Consider the following 19466-nt stretch of genomic DNA (forward strand, 5'->3'; position numbering starts at 1 on the left):
TTAGCACCAGCCAGCACGCTGAATGCTTTGTGCTGCTCTGACACTCATAGGAACTCTATGACCATCAGAGCAGATGGCGCTAAAAACTACTTCTGCATTTTTGTAAAAAAATAAATAAATAAAATGGGGGGGGGAGGGGTATATTTGATTTTGTTAAGCAGCCAGTGTTCAAAGGAATTTCTGTAAGTTCATAGCCTTTTACCCAAATCAGATACAGTCTGTTCTTGTTATTTGCAGTAGTACGTTTCCTGAAATTATTCACGGTAGAACAGTTCCTGAAAATGTTTGTGAACCGGGAATAAAGAAATGTTGAGACTATGGGAAAATTGAGGTTAACCTCCAGCACTACATGTTCCGCCTCAGAACTGCGGAAAGCGAACAGTGGATCCTATTGGGAAAATAGGGTTAGGTACCTGCATTGGACAGCACTTGAAACACCTGTAATTCACTCTCCGGACACTTGGGGGCCATCTGGAAGCAAAGCCTGATTGCAAGGCAAAAGCGAAAGCAAAAAAATAAATAAAAGTAAGCGCCAGTCTGTGAATAAACAAACATAGCAGCATGAATGGGGAATATTGGCTGCAATTGATGCAACAGTGGATAGGTGAAATTGCGCATCGTGAACATGCGAATAATGAGAACGGACTGTAACTATCTGAAAATTGCCCACCTTTCAACTGGAATAAATGTTTGTGTGCTGTTCTAAAGTAATGTATATTGTATACTTATTTATTATTTATTTAACATATTTATATATCGCCTAGAATCTAGGTGGTTTACAATATGAGGCACATTCATAAACGTTTCATAAAACCATTAACAAGACAATATTCATTATCTGCATATCTGTATTTTTTTTTTAACCCATAAACAATGACAATATTCATGATTTACATGTATAGAACAGCCACATGTCCAGCAAGAAACGAGAATTGTTTCTACAAAACCGTAGCATGGTTTTTTAGTGCCGGCCATGACGGTATCAGCTCCGAAACTCATAGGAATTCTATGAGAGTCAGAGCTGTCACCACCGCAGCTGGTGCTACAAACCACACTTCAGTTTTGTTAAAGGGAGGTTAGTGCACATCTATGTGTGATGATTGGCAAAAAGTGGCTAATTAATATAAATCAAATAAATAATTGACTTTTAGCTACACTTAGAGGAGTCCTTTCCCCTGGGAACCACTACCAATATGGATTTTTGTACAGTTTAATATCATTTGGTAACAGTGCCAAACTCCATTTCATTTAGGAAGCAATAAACAATGAATGTATTCCTTGAACAGCATGTTTTACTTAGGGCTCCTTTTACTAAGGTGTGCTAGCGTTTTTAGCGTGCACAAAAGATTAGCGCACGCAAACCACGCACTAAACAAAAAAAATACCAACGCAAGCTCTATGGAGGCGTTAGCGTTTAGCGCGCGTGCTAAAACCGCTAGCACACCTTAGTAATCCTGAAACAAAATAACAAAAAAAAAAAAAGGAAAGCAAAAGGAATGGGCTACTTTGTTTTAATTACAGCTGAATAATGTTTTCCTTCAGCCGCTACAAAGTCTGAAAACTAAGAGCTCTGAGGCCAGTTTCAAATGCAAGTTACCCTGGGGGCCATTTGAAAACTATGCATGTGTAACCCAGCTAAAAAGTACATGCAAGGTTTCACCCAGGTGGGCGTTTTTAAGTCAGAGGAAGAACATTATTGAAGTGAAGGTATGACTGTTACCAGTTGTAATGGATTTGGGTGCTCATTTTCAAAACAGTGAAACTTCATTTAAAAAAGAAAAAATGGCCAAAACAGTAGATGAACTTTTTTTTATTCGCAAAAATGTCCACATTGCTATGTTTGAAACTTGTTTTAAGATGTTTTTCTCCACATTTCATCTAAAGCTGAAAGGGGGGGGGGGCATATTTTGGACTTTTTTCTGCAATAATGGAACATTGTAAAAACACCCACCTCTCTCGGGAGGGTATTCCAGGCATCAATCACCCCTTCAATGAAAAAGAATTCCCTGCCATTACACCTAAGTCTACCACCCCACAACCTCAATTCATGTCCTCAAGTTTAACCTTTCCTCTTTTCTGAAAAAGATTTGTTTCTATATTACTACCTTTAAAGTATTTAAACGATTGTATTGCATCTCCCCTACCCCTCCTTTCCTCTACCTATTCAGGTCTTCCAGTCTCCTCTCATCCATCCTTTGGTGCAAGCCCCAGGCCCAAACCATTTCAGTCACCTTCCTCTGAACCGATTCAAGCCTTGGCCGCCATAAATGAACACAATATTCCATGTGGGGCCTCACCAACCTCTGTATTTATGTTGCTAAGTCCCCTCAGAAACGTCAATTACCCTACATTCATTCACTCATTTAGCAATAAGCAAAGCGAAACCCAAGAAAAGAGGAAATACGCTGCTGGGGGAAACAGAAGCGAAAAAAAACAACCAACCTCAGCAGAGCTGCTAGTACTGGTCAGCCAAGCCCTTCCCTCCCCTGGGGACAGGTATCGCTATCTGCCAAAATGCAATAGGTCGTTCTTGCCAGTGCTTACTTAATTCTGTCAGCTGTGGTACAGTTGCCAGTGTGGGCTCTGAGACAAGCCAAGAAGAGGATTTTCATAGCGATGCATGCAGACACCTCGGCTTGTCGCCTACCACGTCACTCTTCCCGAGATCGAATCCGGTTTCTCCCGCAATATAAATAGAGCCATAAAATAATCTACGGCTTCTAACAACGCTGAGCCCCCACCCTCCTTCAACTGCCACTTGCCTCCACCCCCTTTTCCTCTTCTGTGTATTCAGTCCGTCCCTGCTAAACAGCTCCTGCAGAAACTAGCAGAACTGCTCACTGGTTCCAACTAAGAATGCGATGCAGCAGGGGATTTATTTTGGTTTCGCTGCAAATAAACGAAGGAAATTGTGTTACAGCCCCCTCCTAAAAATCAGTCCGTCTGTTTAGTGGACCCATATAAAAACCAGACAGGGTTCAAGGTTTATCTGTGTGTACACAAAGTTCCCATTTGAAAGCAATGTTAAGATCTGGTTTCATATCCTCTTGCAAGCACCCAAAAGTGGCATGAAGTAAATATTAGGCATTCAGAATAGAAACTGTTCACTTTTGTTTTATGAGTAAAAACCCTATGACTTTGATTAGTGTAAGGATACAGCAAACAGTAGATAACGTGTTGCATGCAATTCTAGGAGCCAACTTTTCAAAATGATTGGTGTGCTAAACCCAGCAGAAATTACCTCTCCTCGAACACTGTCAAGAATTTTGCTCAATAAGAACATAAGAATAGCCATACTGAGCAAGACCAATGGTCTGTCTAACCCACTATTCCATTTACAACAGTGGCCAATTCAGGTTACAAGTACCTGGCAGGGAAAAAAAAATCCCCCCAATAGGGTGGCTCAGAACTGGCTCCTACGGTCTTTCGTTGTCCTTATTTGAATTGTCAGCTTCCTTCTACAAATATGTGTGGCCGGGAAAAGGTTTACAAAAATTAACCGTGTTTTCCTCTCTCGAGGACACGACTCCCCGCAACTGGCATAACATTTCTGCAGCAACATCAAAGATCGCTTTGTACAGGCCATTTTATAAACTGCTACTATTTCAGAGTCTAAAAATAAAGTAATGCAGTTTTTGTTTTGATCCCAATCGTTGGGGGAACATTAAATAGTAAGAAGTACAAGAAGAATATAACCTGCATGGCTCACAGTTTACTTGGAAACAAGTGGAACAGAACTATATGAGGTTCTAGGAATGTCAGTGAAATTTTGGAAACAAAGTACAAAAAAGAAAAAAAGGCAAATTTAGAACTAGCGTTGGTTTATGATTACAGCAATTTTCCATTTTTTTTCCTAATTAGAGATCCGTGGAATACTTATTCCCAATTAGTGATGCTTAATCCCATTCACTAATTATACTCCCACACACTTATGACTTTTTTTGTGTTAATAATAGTAAAAATTACCACGTGCACTTTGTACAAACCGGAAGTGCCCCGGCGCCGCATTCAGACAGAGAGAAGAAGTAGCCAATCAAAGTTGACTTCGGGCCCGGCGCTCCGCCTCCTCTCGCCAATCAGTGTGGAGCTGGCCGAAAGAGGCGGGACTGGCCGGAAGAAAGGGTTGGGTTTGGAGGGGGGGAGGAGGAGGAGAGCAGGAAGCTGGGAAAGAGGGCTGGAGGCGGTGCGTTGACCGAGGAGCCGGGTGACCAGCGTCCTGGAGCGCGTGACCGAAGAAGCTGACGCATCTGAGCGCGAGAGCAGGTCCCCGGCAGCTCGGTGACTGAGGACCTCGCAGCCAGTCCTCCCCTCGGGAGGACCGGCTCCCTCCCTCCCATGGCGAACAGCGAGCAGACCCCGCTGCTGAGCTCCCCCCGGTCCCCGCCCGCCTCGGTGTTCGAGGGCCGGCGCTTAGCCTGCGCCGCCGTGCTCCTCAGTGAGCTGCTGGAGCGGGTCGCCTTCTACGGGGTCACGGCCGGCCTGGTTCTTTTCCTGAACGGGCCCCCGCAGAGCTGGGAGGGCGCCCAGGCCAGCCAAGCGCTGCTCTTCTTCATGGGCGTCACTTACCTGGTGTCGCCCTTCGGGGGCTGGCTGGCGGACGCCTGCCTGGGCCGCTTCTGCACCATCCTGCTCAGCATGGTGCTCTACCTGGCCGGCATGCTCATCCTCCCCATGCTCGCCAACCCACCCACCCGGGTGGCCTTCTGCCGCAGCATCAACCTCACCAGCATCGAGAACTGCTCTTCCCTTAACGGCACCGAACCCAAGGTGTGCACCCCCAGCAACCACCAGTACTGTTACGGAGCCGTCTACTTCGTGCTGGTCGTAATCAGCCTGGGAGTGGGCACCGTCAAAGCCAACATCACGCCTTTCGGGGCCGATCAGGTAAATAGCAAGTGTGGGGAAGAGGGGGTATTTACCCCTTTTTCCCTCCACCCCAACGCACTTAGACACTAACTCCCTTGTTTCCCTGCTTTGCTTTGTTGCTATGTACTCCCTCCTTTAAAAACTCTGCGTAATCCTTGCAGCAGCCCAAACTTGTTAGATAGGATTATTTTAGTCCAATAGGAACTTAAAGCCATTATAATAGACTACTCTCCTGGTGTTCTAGGTCCTAAAATCTGTTTTACTGGTTTATAATCTGTGATATTTAGGGCAAGCACCTTAGATGCTGAGAAGCCCCTCCCTTCTGATTTGCTAGTTGGCTTTCAGGTTTGTGCAGCTAACCAAATGCGAAATAGATTTTGCACTTTATCATAAATAAAACATTGATTTGATTAATGAGAAAGTTAGAGCTGTATCAGATAGCATAGTTTTACTATTCAACAGAGTATGAGTAATGAAAAATTATTTGGCTGAATATGAATAATGAGCATTGAACTTTAACATTACAAATAATAATAATAAAAGAAGCAAAGTGAAGTCAGATCAAGTTTTTATTTAGGGTTTAGCACACTAGAACCCCCAGGTTATTCATGCTCAAATTTAAATCACTGTTAAGCTGAATGCAAATAATGTATTCAGGGATGAGTTAAATACAAATATTTGTAAGCTCTTTCAAGCAGGGACTGTTTTCTTATTCTTTGTGACTCTGTGCAGTGCTGCGTGTGCGTCTGGTAATGCTATAGGAATAATTAGTAGTAGTAGTAGTGGACTTGGAGAAAGCCATTGTTTAATACTAGGGGGCTCTTCTACATCAGGAAGCAAATAGTAATTCCCCCGCAACAAAAGCAGTGCAGCCTCTTCAACTCCTGTGGGCTGTGTTGCAACTATGCCGGGACACAGCTGTGTAAAAGGGGCCCTAAGTTTGTTAAGTTTACTGTACTTTCACAGACCCTGTGACCAGTCCCAGGGGAGGGGTTTACAGATAACAAAACCTTGGGCTTGAGCTGGGGTTCCCAATCCGGTTCTTAGGATCCACTAAGCCAGTCGCGTTTTCAAGATATCCACAGTAAGTATGCAAGAGATAAACTTGAATGCAATGCCTCCATTGTGTGTGATTCTAGAGCTCATGGATATTGTAGACACCATGAAAACATGACAGTAGTGATTCTCAAACTGTGAAGTGATGTCAGATAGCCAGCTGTTCAGAAATGAAGCCTGTGATACCACCATCAAAGCGAGAGAAGTTACATCATAGCTTTCTTTTATTGGGTAAGATTGCTTAAGTTAGAAGAAACAGATTATATTTTACAAAAAACAACAACAAAAGATTGCAAGCTTGATGTGGTTAACCCTTTCAGGACCAAGGGACATATTTGTCCCATAACTTTAAAATCCTATCAATTTTGATTGGGATAGTCTACAGTTCTAAATTTGATATGTACGGATTCCATATGATACTGCCTTTATGTAAACAAACTGGTTCCGACATTCATTCATTAGCGTCGTTGCCAGATTGACGAGAAGATTCACTTGCCACACTGTCCATAAGCCAGAAGTGTGATTTTTTTTAAATAAAAATAATGATATTTCACAAAAAAAAATCAATTTTTTGGCATCTGCAAGCCCTTTTTACCATAAAAATGTCGTCAAAACCACAAAAATTGGCCTACGATCCTTATGGTCCTGAAAGGGTTAAAGAGAAGAACCACATAGCTGTGGGAGTAGTTTGTGCAGTTTTAATTTTGTCTAAAAAAAAGCATATAATAGAACAAACAGGGTCAGGGAAGAAAGACATTTGGTAAAACAGATGAGACACCACCTTTATGAAGAAAGACGACTACTATTATTTCTATAGCGCTTAAAGGCGTATGTAGCGCTGCACATTTTAACATATATTAGACAGTCCCTACTCGGAAGAGCTTACAATCTAATTTAGACTGGGCATTTCAGGTTTGGGGAGATTATAGTGGGTATAGGTATCTTACAGCAGTGAGTGGGAGTTAAGAGTTGAAAGCAGTTTCAAAAAAGTGGGCCTTTAGCTTGGATTTGAACACTGCCAGGGATGGAGCATGACACATTGATTCAGGCAGTCAATCATCTCGGCCAGTCATTCATCTCGGACATCTTAATCATAGTGATGTATATCAAGATGTTAATGTTTCTGCAAATCAAATTGATAAAACTTTCACATAAACTGTATAGACCCAAGGAGACCACAGAAGCGGCTTACTTAATGGGAATAATTACCCAACAAAATTTTTCAAGAGGCCGCAAGCTTCCTCACCGGTTTGCCAATATACCAAAATTTATTGATTTCTCCCCCCCCAAAATAAATATATATTAGGTGCAAAATTTTTAATTTAAATACTGCCGACATGCATGTTTCGCACTCTTAGTCAGGGCTGAGTTTCAACTAGAACATATAACAAACACAGAGAATGACACGGTGACAAAATTCACGGATAACCGCGGGAAATAAACCCATGTCATGTTCTAGTGTCTATTTAATCCTCTGTCCTTCTACACCAGCATTATTCAAAGCAAAGCCATTCATACTCTGATTCTTCCCTCTTTCCTTAAAGAATGACATGAAGATGGTTATCCGCGGGGACGGGAACGGTGAAGAATTTCGTCACTGTGTCATTCTCTATATCACAAAGCATCTTAACTTTTGTTAATTTAATCATCTCACAAATTTAAGAGGCTGTATAGTCTAGGCAGCTACCCACAGTAGGGTTCAAAAGAGGTTTGAACAAGTTCCTAGAGGAAGAGTCCATAAAAATTATTAGCCGGGTATACTTGGCAGAGTCATTGCTCATCCTAGAAATGAGCTATAAGAAATAGTTCAACTTTTTGGGCCTGGAGTGGCCATTGTTTGAAGGCAAGAATGTTGGACTTGGTGGACCTTGGTGTGACTCAGCGTGGCTCTTCTTATGTTCAGGTTATGTTAAATACAATCTTGGTCTCAAATTTGTTTCCAACACTTGCTGTAAATACTGTACTTTTTTAATGAAACTGATGTTACTTATACATATTACATCTTTATCAAAGCATGCTTAAAATTTGTTTATAAACAAGCTTATAGAACCCAGTATGATGGAAAATCTTGTCTTTGTCGCATGTTTTTGGTCTGTGGCTGCATAGCTTACAAATTTCTGGCTACCTTTGTGGAGCTTTGTGTGCATGAAGAAAGCAGGTGGTGGAGACTAAATATAGTTGTGAGAGTTTTAGGAACAGAGCTGTTGACTTTACCCCACCCACACACTGAAAGTATCTGGAGGATCTTGGCATGTAGTAATGGTAATTGTACATACAGTTCCTTTACTGTATTTAAAGGTCTAGCACATTTTGCCAGCTTTCAATACGTATATAAGAAAATTCCCTATACCGTGCATGCTGGTGGGGGAAATTGAGTGTTGAAATTATGGAGGTTTTGTGATACAGTAGAAATAACTACACCATAAAGTGGTGGTGATGGTAGGATTGGTGTGATTTTTTTTTTATTTTTTTTTTCTCTTCCATCACCCCCCCCCCCCCAGCTCAATTTTTCTTTTTGACATTGTAATGTTATGCAAAAAATACATATGCCTATGTTGGACACACAATGATCTTTTAGCAGTGTGTTAGAACACACTGTCAGGGGTCAGGTGCCACTGTTTTGGTTTACAGCTGTGTAGTCAGGGATGAGTAGGCATTGCTTCACTTTATAACATTCCAGGATGGTGGGGAGGGGGTGTAGAGGTGCTAGGAAGAGAATGACATAGGAAAACAATTTGTCCCTGTCCCCATGAACTCTGTCACCATCCCTGCAAACCATCTGATCCCATCCACTCGAGCCTCAAATAGTTTTATACTGAACTTATTTTATTAAAGTATAAAAAGAAATAATATTCTGTACAATTGCCATTTTATAAATCACAAATAATACAGAGCAAGGGTCAACAAAATTCCTCCCCTCCCCTCTCCTTCCCCTCACAAATATCCCCTCCACTATTGAGAAAACTGAAGCCAAATTACTACAGAATGTTATATAGAAAAATCAGCTAACGGAATACTTCAGTCACACATGGCAGAAATAGTGTTGGGGGAGTGCAACTAGGGCAACTACCCGCTGGTCAGAGAGAGCCCTAAGCCAGCTGGAAGCTAAAAAAGCACAGCCTGAACTTTGTAGTCCCCAGTTATGTCTAACACGGGCTCTAGCAGGCTATATATGTCAAATCTGATATTCTAATCACAAAATAGGAAAAAAAAATTCTACCTTTTGTTGTCTGGTCATGTTATTCTTCACATCACATTGGTCTCAGGCTCTCTGGTTTCTGTTTCCATCTGTCTACTCTTTAACTCACTTGTCAGGGTCTGTTGACCATTTCACATGTCTTCTTTCTCCATGCTCACCATTCATCTTCCATCTCTGTGTGTTCCTCCCCCCCCCCCCCCCCCGTTCAGCAAGCATCTCCCTTCTCTGTCTCCTAAACTTCCCTAGTATTTCCCCTGTGCCTATCTCACCATTCTATGATCCCCTCCTCCTATGTCCCCTGTCTAGCATCTTCCTTCTGTGTTCTTATTCTCCCCCATGTCTAACCATCTTCTCTCTGTGTCCATATATCCTCCCATGTCTAGCATTACCCCTCTGTCTATATACCACCCCCATGCAGCATTCCTTTTTTTGTCCCTGCTCTTATTCTCCCATCCATGTCCACCATCTCCCCTCTTTTTGTATATCTCCCTGTGTCCAGCTTCTTCCCCCTCTTACACCAATATGTGTCTCAGACTCTCTTTCCTCCCTTCCTCTGCTATTTCACTCTCTTACTTCATCCCCTTGGTTCAGCTTTACTCTTTCCCTTTCTTTGTCCCTACAGGTCCTGCACCTCTCATCCTTCCCTCTAGCTTTATTCCCACAGGTCCAACACCTCTATCCCCTCCCTTCAGAGTCCAGGTGTGGGTCTGGCACCTCTCCCCTCCAGCTCCACTCCACCCACCACATGGGCCCAGCACCTGTTTCCCCTTCAGCTTCAGCCAGTCCAGCAGCCTAAGCAACTCTCTCCTCCGTTCGTGGGTGCTGCAGCAGCCTCCCCCCCTCCGAGTCCAGCAGATCCCAACCGGCAGCAGCTCCCGCCGGCAGGAAAAAGCCCCAACAAATCTGCGACTCTCCTGGATGGGCCCTTTCGTGCCTCCTGAGGCGGGCCTACCACCCTCTTAGAAGCTTCCTGCAGGCAGGGCTGCTCCAACCAGAACTTTCTTGCCCCTGAGTCCCTGCTTCCGATATAACTTCCAACTGGAACCATTTTAAGCGGCTGCTGAGACCAGCATCCTATACAAAATCTGCCCCTTTGTGAATATGTTCGAGTATAAACTACTGGAATATCCTGCCTAGTTTTCTAGAGCTGGTGCTTTTGCTTTTTATTTTTTCTTCATAGAAACCTCAGATTAATATAGATGTATGTATAAGTATGTTTTGCACAGATGCATTTCCTACACCAACTAAAACCAATGCTATCGCCATATGACTTTCGCATTGTAGTCCAGGCTGTGGTCTCGTCGAGACTTGACTACTGCAATGCCCTATACCTAGGCCTAACAAAAGCAAGGTGTAGGCTGTAGGGCATTGCAGGTTATACAAAATGCAGCAGCAAGATTGATAATGGGAGTGGCAAAATAGGATCACACTTCGCCATATCTTCAACAACTGCATTGGCTACCAGTCGCTTTCAGAATCCTATATAATAAAACCCTACCTCGCGCATGCGCACTCCTATCTGCGTGCTTCCATGATCAGTAGGTCTGTGGCCACAGGAGTGCGTATGCGCGAGCCCCAGCCTTACTTCCCAGCACCTACCACTCGCCGGCAGGACTGGACGCCAGCACTGGACTCCCTGCTCTCCGTGTCGGCTCCTCTCACCAGCGTCTGAGAAGGCTTCCGACAGAATTTAGCTCTACTGAAGACGAATGTTAACCCAAGGCTTGTTGAGACTGGCAAAATGACTTTATGCTGTGCAGGAGTTAAAATATGGAACTCCCTTGCTTAGAAAATTACTCAAGATGCAATTATTTGTAGATGCCTTTTTTAGCTAATAATTTTCCTCTCTGCACAGTTGAATTATTCATGATTCTCATTATATAGGCTATAGTATTAGTTGTAGATATGCTTTCTGATGATTGTTGGTGTGTCTGTTTTATCAGGTTTTTATAAAATTATGTATGTAAATTATGTAAATCATTTAGTTTTAAACGGTATACACTTCTCCCTCGTCATTCACGGGGGAAACGGGCAGAGCCGGACCGCGAATGCTGAAAAACCGCGATTATCCGGCTCTGACCCATCCCCACCTCCCTGCCGCCTTCCTGGCTTTACCTGGTGGTCTAGAGGGCTTTCGGGGCAGGAGCAATCTTCCTACGCTCCTGCCCCGTGCAGATCGCCATCAGGAAATGGCTGTAGGGAGTTCCCGACGTAGTCTCGAGAGACTACGGGAACTCCCAGCAGCCATTTCCTCATGGCGATCTGCACGGGGCAGGAGCGTAGGAAGATCGCTCCTGCCCCGAAAGTCCTCTAGACCACCAGGTAAGGCTGGGAAGGCGGCAGGGAGGAAAAAAAGATGGATTTTTTTTACATGAAGACTGTTTTTTTTATTTTCCCCCTCCCCAGAAAAAAATTGTGATTATATGAAACCGCGAGTGCAGGAACCGCGAATGGGGAGGGGGAAGTGTAGAAATTTTTAAAAGAAATAATAAATAAAATATTTAAAGATTTGTTTAGAGATCCTAAAATATTTTATGATTTTATATTCAATATATTGAACATATCTCTATTTGAAAGGTTACAACACTTAAGGCAAGTAAGTGTGTAAACAAATTGAATTTGGATTTTGGTTGCTGCTTTAGTTCATTTAATCTACCTCAAAATCTCCATAACAATTCTATTTCTCTCTCTTCAGGTGAAAGACCGAGGCCCAGAAGCCACACGCAGGTTTTTTAATTGGTTTTACTGGAGTATTAATTTGGGAGCCATTATTTCACTTGGTGGAATTGGCTATATTCAGCAGAATTTGAACTTCTTCATTGGATATATTATTCCCACAGTTTGCATTGGTGTGTCTTTCCTGGTATTTTTATGTGGACAGGCTTTTTTCATCACAAAGCCTCCCGATGGCAGTGCCTTCTCAGACATGTTCAAGATTCTTCTGCATTCATGTTGTTCAAAGAAGCCAACCACGGAGCCCTTACATAGAAGGTATAAAAATCATAGCTTCCTCGTTTTTCATATGGTATTTTGCTGTTCCAGAAACATCACTCAAGAATACCGCTGTGGTTTGCATTAAGAGAACTAGTGTCCACCTTTGTAATGTATGATTCAGACAAGAAGTTCATCTACAGCAGGACTGCCCAAGTCCAGTCCTCGAGATCTACTGGCAGGCCAGGTTTTCAGGATATCCACAATTAATATGCATGAGAAAGATTTGCCTGCACTGCCTTCTTGGTATGCAAATCTCTCTCGAGGACCGGACTTGGGCAGCCCTGATCTACAGATTCCTTCATGCATAAGTGTCTGTGTATATATGTATATAATCCTATATAATAAAACCCTAAGCGCGCATGCGCACTTAGGGTTTTGTGTTCTCTGCCGCTGTGGTGTGTGATCCGTGGCTGTGTTCCATTTTAGAACCCGGCAGCAGGGAACATTCTGGCCACTCCCCTCCTCCCGCCCTCACTCACCATTTGGAAGCCAGGCAAGCTCTTTCCCTGCCTGCATCCTTGGCAGGGAACACACCTCCCACCCTCACGCGCCGCTGCCGCCACTGATCCTCCTCTTCAGAGCAGCCTGCGATGGTGGCCAGCTTTAAAGAACCTCGCAGGCCGCTCTCCAACCTCAGTAGCATGTTCCCTCTGACGCACGGGATCGCGTCAGAGGGAACATGCTACCGAGTTGGAGAGTGGCCTGCGAGGTTCGCTAAAGCCGACCACCACGATCACAGGCTGCTTTGAAGAGGAGCAGGCCAGAAGACGCCGGGATGGAGGGAGGGTAAGAAGCAGATCAATACCGGGGGCCAAAGGGAAAGGGGGCTGCTTTGGGGGGAGGGGAGTGCTGGGGGGAGACAGAAGGGGCCATGGAGAGATAGGGAGAGGGAAAGGGGGGCTGCTTTGGGGGAGAGGTGTCCTGGGGACAGACAGCTTTGCTCTGGGGGGAAGACAGAAGGAGACAGGGAGAGGGAAAGGGGGCTGCTTTGGGGGGAGGTTTGCTGGGGACAGACAGCTTTGCTCTGGGGGAGAAGACAAAAGAGGCCATGGAGAGACAGGGAGAGGGAAAGGGGGATGTTTTGGGGGAGGGATGTGCTGGGGGCAAACAGCTTTTCAATCTGAGATTAGATTAGTTTTTTTTAATTTTTCAGTAGTTAAAATGTTTTTTTTTGTTGTTTTTGATTTTTAATGTACTGCTTTCATTGTGTACAAAATGGTTGTGGCCCTCAAGGACCATGGTTGCCCAGCCCTGAGCTAGAGAATACTATAAATTTGATCTGCTATGTCTGATTGATCGGAGTTCCTTTATATCAGTGGTCTCAAACTCAAACCCTTTGCAGGGCCACATTTTGGATTTGTAGGTACTTGGAGGGCCGCAGAAAAAATAGTTAATGTCTTATTAAAGCAATGACAATTTTGCATGAGGTAAAACTTTATAGTTTATAAATCTTTCCTTTTGGCTAAGTCTTAATAATAATATTGTAATTTATAGCTAAAGAGACATATGATCAAGAAACTGTTTTAGTTTACTTTTGTGATTATGATAAACATACTGAGGGCCTCAAAATAGTACCTGGCATGTGACCCCCGTGCCGCGAGTTTGAGACCACTGCTTTATATCGAGTGTAGGTCTCAGTTCAGAGGGAGATGCTTCACCAGTACTAGATTAATTGATTGGCATCCTGACATTTACCTAGCAGAAGGTTTTGCTGCTAGATTCCTTTTACCTATCCTATGTCGTTCTTATGACAAATGCAGGCTCTGTAATGTGAAAGCTGGCCCCATTAAATGTAAAGCAAATGGAGCAGAGTGGTTTTTATTTAAAATCTAACCCTGAAAATCCATTAAATATCCATTCTGTTGCACTGGTTTTAAGCTGGTTTTAAAATATTTTATTGTCTCTCCACAGTTCCTGAGCACAGTTTGCATAAATGTCATTTATAGAACATTACTTTATACTCTTGGCCCAGTTCTGAATTGCAGTACAGTAGTGGATGTTTTTTTTCTTCAGTTGTGACCTGTGATTGTCTTTTTATATTGGTAGAAAATGTGACTTAACCATAGAAGTTTTGAATAGGAGAGCTTGCTAGGTTGGCAAATCACCACTTCTGCTTATTAACACTTTAGTTTAAACTTTTTCCTATGAACATTGCCTGGAATTTACTAGAAAGTTATAGAAATGTGATGTGAATATGTAAGCTTTCTAATGCTCTATATTAGCAACATGTTAAGTTGAAACATTTGTCTGTTTTAGCTGGCTATACTGCAACCTAACCAGATGTATAGTTTTGGTTTCTGAATAACATAACATTATATTCTTGCATTCTTCATATACCTGTGACCAAGTACAGTGCAGATCACATATTAAAAAGAGGGCATACCCAAATATTACAAACACACTGTAATAAAAAAAGAATTCAACAATGTATTATACAATTCAAGAGACAAATTTAGTAACTAAAAAGGCTTTCAAGAACATCCTGAAACTTTATAGTCTGCATAGCTGTCGGCTGAGACAGTAAGGGTCTGCACCCTTAAGTGGCCTGAAAATCAAAGGAAGAATTAAATAATCTTCTCAATTGTTGCCCTCTAAAGGCAGGAAAGTAAAAAGGTCAAGTAGACTGCACCCTGCATGCTCCTATAGTAGGTGAAAAAACCACAAAGGTCATAAATCGGGCTGCCCCATGCAAAATCTTAAAAAGAAAACAAAACTTGTTCTCCTTCTCTCTTTCTCTAATTATATTCTGAACTGTCTGAAGCTTTCGCAAGGTCTGCTTTGGGCAATCCAAATGCATCACATTACAATAATCTGAGACAGTAATAATGCTTGAACCAGTATTTGAAAATACAGGACATCAAAATATTTTCACAGAGAATGTAATTTTCTCATTAATTAAATCATATTCTTAATCAAGAAATTTAACATGAGGATCAAAAGTTAGGGAATGGTCTAACCAAATATCTGTATCATTGGGCTTAATTCAAAGTTTGAGTTAATATAGTATGATTTGCTCAAACATACTGATTTCGGCATAGGCTCCCGCAAATGTTTTCCCTTGACCCTGAAGAAAAGTTTCATCTGAAACATGCATGTCAGGAGAGGTGACTGAACAATGAAGGACAGTTCACTATAAAGTTAAGTGGCGTCCTTCTGCTTTAAATTGAATAATATGAAAAATGATAAAGATATGGATAAAGAATTATGCTAAATTAAATTGAAAATATTATGAATACACAATAAAAGTTGGACTGACGAAGAGGTTAGTGCTGGCTGCGGTCTGAAGGTCCATACAACTAAGTATAAGGTGATTTTCATCTGTCTTCAATCTTGTTGAGAGATATAAGTCAAGATAAGATGTGATACAATCTGATTGAGTACACAACAGTGGCATATATTTGCAGGATTTCTACTCGCTAACATGATCTTTGTTTTATCCTCATTCAATTTCAAATGATGCTTCAACATCCAGTCTCCTATAATAGTCTTACAATTTTAGCCAAGCCCAGTAGCGATAGTAACCACAGTGTGTGTGAAATCAAAGGGAATTAGAACCTTGATCTCATTTGTGGAAATGAACACAATGGGCTCCTTTTACAAAGGTGCGTTAGGGCCTCAACACGCGGAATAGCGCGCGCTAAATTGCCCCGTGCGCTAGCCACTAGGAGGCGGTAGTTTTTCGGGTAGCGTGCGCTAATCTGGTGCGTACGCTAAAAATGCTAGCGCACCTTTGGAAAAGGAGCCCAATGTCTTTCTCCAGAGCAAAACCAAGGGTGTACATACAGGTACACTTAAAGGATAGACTGGCTGAGGAAAATCGGCGAGCTACAGCAATGGAGAGAAGACTGAAAGTTGTATAGATTGCATAGAGCAGGGATCTCAAAGTCCCTCCTTTAGGGCCGCAATCCAGTCGGGTTTTCAGGATTTCCCCAATAAATACGCATTGAAAGCAGTGCATGCCTATTCATTGGGGAAATCCTGAAAACCCAACTGGATTGCAGCCCTCAAAGAGGGACTTTGATACAGGGCTGTGGAGTCGGAGGAAATTTCGGGTACCTCGAGTCGGAGTCAGAAGTACAAAAAACTGAGGAGTCGGAGTCGGAACATTTATCTACCGACTCCATTTTTGAACTTGGCATACCAATCACGAGCGATTCTTTCAGCTATAGCGCCCACTATATACACAGCACAAATGTTGCGAGCAGCTTCTGCGGCCTTAGAACCTTGATTAAAAGCAAAAAGAAGGTGGTGTCGAAAATGCTCATTTCTCTCAACTTGACATTCCATTTTAACGATCTGAAAATTAACCAGTGCTGTGGAGTCGGAGTCAAGGAGTCGGAGGAAATTTCGGGTACCTGGAGTCTGAGTCGGAGTCAGAAGTACAAAAAACTGAGGAGTCGGAGTCAGAACATTTATCTACCGACTCCACAGCCCTGCTTTGAGACCCCTGGCATAGAGGGAGGTCAAGCAAGGTTTTATAAGGAGGGAGATAGATAAATAGGTAGGAATGTTCATAGTCTTAGAGCAACAATGTGGACTAGAGAGTCAGTGGGCCAGGAGTATTTTCATGGAAAATTTAAGGTGGGTCCTCCTGTTTGGGGAACTTACTGAAGGCCACAAAAAGCATTAGTGCAGTGGATCCCAAACTTGTCCTGGGGGACCCCCAGCCAGTCAGGTTTTCAAGATATCCCTAATGAATATGCTTGAGAGAGATTTGCATACCGGTCACTTACATTATGTGCAAATCTCTCTCAAGCATATTCATTAGGGATATCTTGAAAACCTGACTGGCTGGGGGGGTCCCCCAGGACAGGTTTGGGAACCACTGCATTAGTGGAAGAAAGATTTGAAACTTTGTTTCCATGGTTAAAAGCCTGCCGCTCTAACAGACAGAGGGAGATAGCTTTCGGTTAGGTAAATTGCTGTTTGCCCCAGTAAATGATTTTGAAAACATTCCCCATAGCTGTCTTGATAAAGCAAGAAATGGGTTAGAGTGTACACATGTTCAGTGAATTGCTATGCATTTGTGTTGCTCTAGTACAGGGATAGGCAACTCCGGTCCTCGAGAGCCACAGGCAGGTCAGGTTTTCAAGATATCCACAATAAATATGCATGAGATAGATTTGCATCTTAAGGAGGCAGTGCATATAAATCCATCTCATACATATTCATTGTGGATATCCTGAAAACCTGACCTACCTCTGGCTCTCGAGGACCGGAATTGCCTACCCCTGCTCTAGTATATAGAAACGAGGCTCTTCACTGATTCTGCTTTACATGTTTCAAGATTTAAAAAAAAAAATTGAGTTCTGTAGTCTACACTCAGGAACATTGTAATTGTATAATATCCTTGTTTTTGATTTATTTGTGATACCTTTAACTGTAAAATATCCTTGATTTATTTTATTTATATATTTATTGTGTTAAAATCCAATAAAAATATTTTAAAAATGAAATGTAGTCTACACTCCACCCTCCGTGTTTGCGGATTTGGTTATTCGTGGTTTTTTGGCCCGGGACCCCCCCTAGTGAATCGTTCTGTCCCTGACCTCCCCAGACCTTACCGGGAGCAATCTTCCTACACGGACAAGCAGCCGGAGAGCTCGGGCAGTGATCAAAGTTACAGGAGGAGAAGGTGCCCTGCGCCCTTCTGCCATGGCTCCGCTCCTTAAGCCTGAAGCGAGCTAGCCCGTGATGGTGGAGGAGACTGGCGGACTCACCTCAAGCCCCTGCACTACAACCTGCTGGTCATCCCCTTCCTGGGCAACTTCAGCTTCTGCGATGAGCTGAACGTGCAGGTGGAGGTCCGTGTGCAAGTGGAGGTCCGCAACGCCACTCGCCACATCGTGCTGCACGCCGACCACCTGGCCATGCACGGACCTTACCTGATGGTCTAGTGGTGACGCGGGACAGGAATGATCTTTCTACTCTCCTGCCCCATTCAGAGCCGTCATAAAAAATGGCTGCTATGAGTTCCCATGTTCTCACGAGACTACAACAGGAATTCACAGTAGCCATTTTTGATGATGGCTCTGCACGGCGCAGGAGTGTAGGAAGATCGCTTCTGCCCTGCGTCACCGCTAGACCACCAGGTAAGGTCCGGGATGCAGGAGGGAGGCAGGGGTGGGTCAGAGTCAGCCCAAAACTTGTTCGCAAATTTTCCATATTCGCAGGCCGGCTCTGCCCCTAACCTCCGCGAATACAGAGGGAGGAGTGTAATTTTGTAATTTACTTGTCTATTCAGCCAGTATAGTGTACTAACCTGATAAAGGGAATATAATGTTTCAAATATAGTCATTGATTAGGTTAGCTTCGTACAGAAATATTGCCTGCAGATTGGCTCTTCCTGCATGACCTAGCACATGTATGTATTGGCTTCAGAAATAAAATGTCTTGGGCCAAATTGAACCTATTTTTGCAGTAATAACAAACTCTTTGACATCTGCCAAACTCTGTAAAGCTTATGCCCATTGTAATTCATGCATTCTGTTACAATCAAATTATAAATGTATGATGTTACCGTCAAACTGCACCAATGAACTGGTATTTTATCACTGTAATTGATCAAATAGATCTGAAGAAACATTTCTTAGTTTGGTCAGCTAACTTGAGCATTTCATTTTGTTCAGGGAAAGCAATGGATTATATCAGCAACCTCCCAGACAGAGTCTACTGGACATGGCAAAGTCATCCAATGGAGGTCCTTTCAGGGATGACAAAGTGGAGGATGTGAAAGCCCTTGGGAAGATTATTCCAGTTTTTTTGGCTCTCATACCCTATTGGACAGTGTATTTTCAGGTTAGAACCTGTCAACCCCAAACTGTACACTCAAGATATACACTTTTGAATTCGTTTTGTATGGTAAAGTTGTGGTGTGAAGCTAGAAATACACAGCAACAGAACAGCAGTTGTCTTAAGCCAGTGGTTCCCAACCCTGTCCTGGAGGACCACCAGGCCAGTCGGGTTTTCAGGATAGCCCTAATGAATATGCAAGAGAGAGATCTGCATATAATGGAGCCAAATTATCAAGCAAGCTTGCAGATTCTTAAATTGACACATCCCAATAACTAAACTGAAAATTAATTCTTTTGTCTGGCCCTTTTGGGCTCCTTTTGCTAAAATGCACTAGCATTTTTAGCGCACGCACAAAATTATTGCGCGCTAAACTGCACGGTACGCTTCTAGAATAACGCCAGCTCAATGCTGGTGTTAAGGTTTAGCGTGCGCTATTCCGCGCGTTAAGGCCCTAATGCACCTTAGTAAAAAGAGCCCTTTGTTTTTTCTACTGGGGCTGGTCTCACACTATGGTTTTTGTTTCCTCAATCTTCTTAACTTTCCAGGTTTTTCAGTT

The 19466-nt window shown here is 43.0% G+C and overlaps 2 protein-coding genes across 4 annotated transcripts in view; one reads left to right on the top strand and one right to left on the bottom strand.

The window, feature by feature from the left end:
• Window positions 1-2756, bottom strand: part of GLT1D1 (glycosyltransferase 1 domain containing 1) — a 162850-nt gene extending 160094 nt beyond the window's left edge. For both annotated transcript variants that reach the window (XM_033956394.1, XM_033956393.1), the window contains exon 1: window positions 2545-2756. In XM_033956394.1, coding sequence (XP_033812285.1) covers window positions 2545-2612 — 68 coding nt within the window. In that variant the 5' untranslated portion in view covers window positions 2613-2756. The remainder of the gene's footprint in view (window positions 1-2544) is intronic.
• A 1355-nt stretch (window positions 2757-4111) lies between these two features.
• The window catches only part of SLC15A4 (solute carrier family 15 member 4), a 104089-nt gene continuing 88734 nt past the window's right edge, over window positions 4112-19466 (top strand). Inside the window, exons 1-3 of one of the 2 annotated variants that reach the window (XM_033956333.1) lie at window positions 4112-4884; window positions 11817-12112; window positions 18745-18913. In XM_033956333.1, coding sequence (XP_033812224.1) covers window positions 4336-4884; window positions 11817-12112; window positions 18745-18913 — 1014 coding nt within the window. In that variant the 5' untranslated portion in view covers window positions 4112-4335. The remainder of the gene's footprint in view (window positions 4885-11816; window positions 12113-18744; window positions 18914-19466) is intronic. The other variant, XM_033956332.1, reaches the window with a different exon arrangement.

The sequence above is a fragment of the Geotrypetes seraphini genome, chromosome 8 (assembly GCF_902459505.1).
Source record: "Geotrypetes seraphini chromosome 8, aGeoSer1.1, whole genome shotgun sequence".
NCBI lineage: Eukaryota > Metazoa > Chordata > Amphibia > Gymnophiona > Dermophiidae > Geotrypetes > Geotrypetes seraphini.